Below are 2,270 nucleotides of genomic sequence, written 5' to 3' on the forward strand. Positions count from 1 at the left end.
GTAACAATAAATATTATGATTAAATAATGAACCAATGTATTGTAAGTTTAATTCTGAATCATTATATTTTTTGGAATTCGTATGTGTATAATTTTAACTATATGTTTATGCATATGGAAAGAACAAATATATATACTTTAAAAACTACACATATTTATATAATAAATATATATATTTTTTAAATTTATTATTGTATTTTTTCAAATAAAAAACAATTCTTTGCCTTTTGTTGTATGAACGATTTTGTACAGCTATACCTATCATGATGCAGATATATATAGGTAAAATATTCTTTTTTTGTCCTAAGTAGAACAATTATATATTATTGTATGCCACATTAAATCTTCTGGAGGGTTCTGTACCTTCAGAAATCGAATAATCTTCCATTATATTCTTATCCATTATAATATTAGGTTTCCTCTTAGATTTTCCTAGTAAGAGCCTTTTTAACCAATACCCAACTGTAGTAAACTAATGAAAATAATGTTCATGAAGAAAAAATATTTTATTCATAATATCTGCAGACGCATTTAAAAGTTAATAAAATTTATTTAACATAATGTAATGTGTATATCATTTTTATTTATATTAATAATTACTTTGTACAGTATAATAAAAAAAACTGTAATTGCTATAACGAAAGGAGCAATAACTATGCTTTCTGAGGAAGTGTAGGATGAATGATCATCTGAAAAAGCAGAAATAGTGTCGAATTCTGAATCTCTAATACTAGAATAAGAATCTTCTGAATGTGTATATGTTTTGTGTTGTCCTTCAAATAAAATCGTGTGTTTGATTTCATCTATATGATGATGTGTCCCTTTTCTTAAAACTTCTATTTGTACATCTACATATGTCTGTACCCCAGATGCATCTAGCACATCTTTCTGTATATCAGGTATATCTACCCCATGTGTGTCTACCTCATATACTCCCTGATCTGCTCTAGACAGTACCCCTACACTTTGTAGTTCTCCAGATGAATGTGATTTTTCCACTTCTCCATCGTAATATTGTTGCTCTTTTGCGGAACTATCTACATTCTGTACTTGGTTGCATGTCCATTCAATTAAGTTCATTTGTTTCTTGTCATTAAAATATTCATTGAAAGCAATACAAGTCGCATCCGTACAACTGGATTCATCATACATATTTTTGTAAGAGTTATATTTTGTGACACATGCGTCAAGATATAACTTAAAAGAATCATTACAAGTCTTATTAGGTGTGCGAAAATATGGTTCAAGTGTTTTATAGTCTTTCGAAAAATCAAACAATATCTTAGTATCCATAAAATTACGGTAAGTTATATAATATTTATCATAATTACATATACTACGATCAGCACTACTTTTTAGAAAAAAATTAAGTGTTCCCATAACAGTGTAAAAAGAACTTCTATCTGTTAAATTTTTATCTAATATATCACCTAACCAAAAGTACAGGTAATCACAATCATCACTGATAAGGTTACTTCCCTTATTTTTATTATATACATAACATAAGGCTTTAAGTATTTTGTCAGAAACATCATTATGCCACTTCTGTTTTTCTATGAGATCCGTTACACCTTTGTAATAGTAAGCACTTTCGCAATTAGCATCACCATTAACGAAACTAGCGTACTTTTGTTTTGAAGGCAAATTTTTAAGAACATTATCCTATAAATTTAAAACAAAGGATAAAATATATATTTTTTATTTATAAAAAATAATTAATTTATTAAGAAATATGGTACATTAGCGTAAATAATAATTTACATTATATAAAATGTGTACCCCTAAATGTTCTCCCATTATTAACGTATGTTAAAAAGTAATATATAAACAAGATAGAAGAAGCATATATTTAACTATTTACATAATAATATATTGAAAAAAACATAATAAAATTAATATTAGTATATATAGTGCTATTTAGGCTGAGGTGTGTGCGTTTATGGTTTTGTCTATGTTTGTATAAATTTATGATATATAATTACTTTCTTGTTATGTCTTATGAAATATTGTTACATATAAATTTTACAAGATATAATATATATATTTATATATTATAAGTATTCCTTGTTATTCATGAAATGGGTGTTGAATTAATTATTCATCTTTTTTAATAATAAACATTATATTATTGATTATGTTACAATTATAATATATACTATCTATGAATATTATATGTAATGCTACATATCGTATACATTACTGATTAAATTTATTATAAAAGGATTTTTTATTTTATATATAATATGATTAATTTAATATCATTTATATAAT

At 24.9% G+C, this 2,270-nt stretch overlaps 1 protein-coding gene across 1 annotated transcript; it reads right to left on the bottom strand.

Annotated features, from left to right (window-relative positions):
* Window positions 1-315: 315 nt before the first annotated feature.
* PGO_003285 (variable surface protein) lies at window positions 316-1,796 on the bottom strand (the record flags this gene model as incomplete). Its single annotated transcript, XM_028691285.1, has 3 exons — window positions 316-471; window positions 600-1,661; window positions 1,779-1,796. 3 exons carry the CDS (start codon window positions 1,794-1,796, stop codon window positions 316-318), a joined length of 1,236 nt encoding a protein of 411 aa, XP_028547086.1.
* Between the last annotated feature and the right edge of the window lie 474 nt (window positions 1,797-2,270).

This window comes from Plasmodium gonderi, assembly GCF_002157705.1.
Source record: "Plasmodium gonderi DNA, contig: Pgo-contig_399, whole genome shotgun sequence".
NCBI lineage: Eukaryota > Apicomplexa > Aconoidasida > Haemosporida > Plasmodiidae > Plasmodium > Plasmodium gonderi.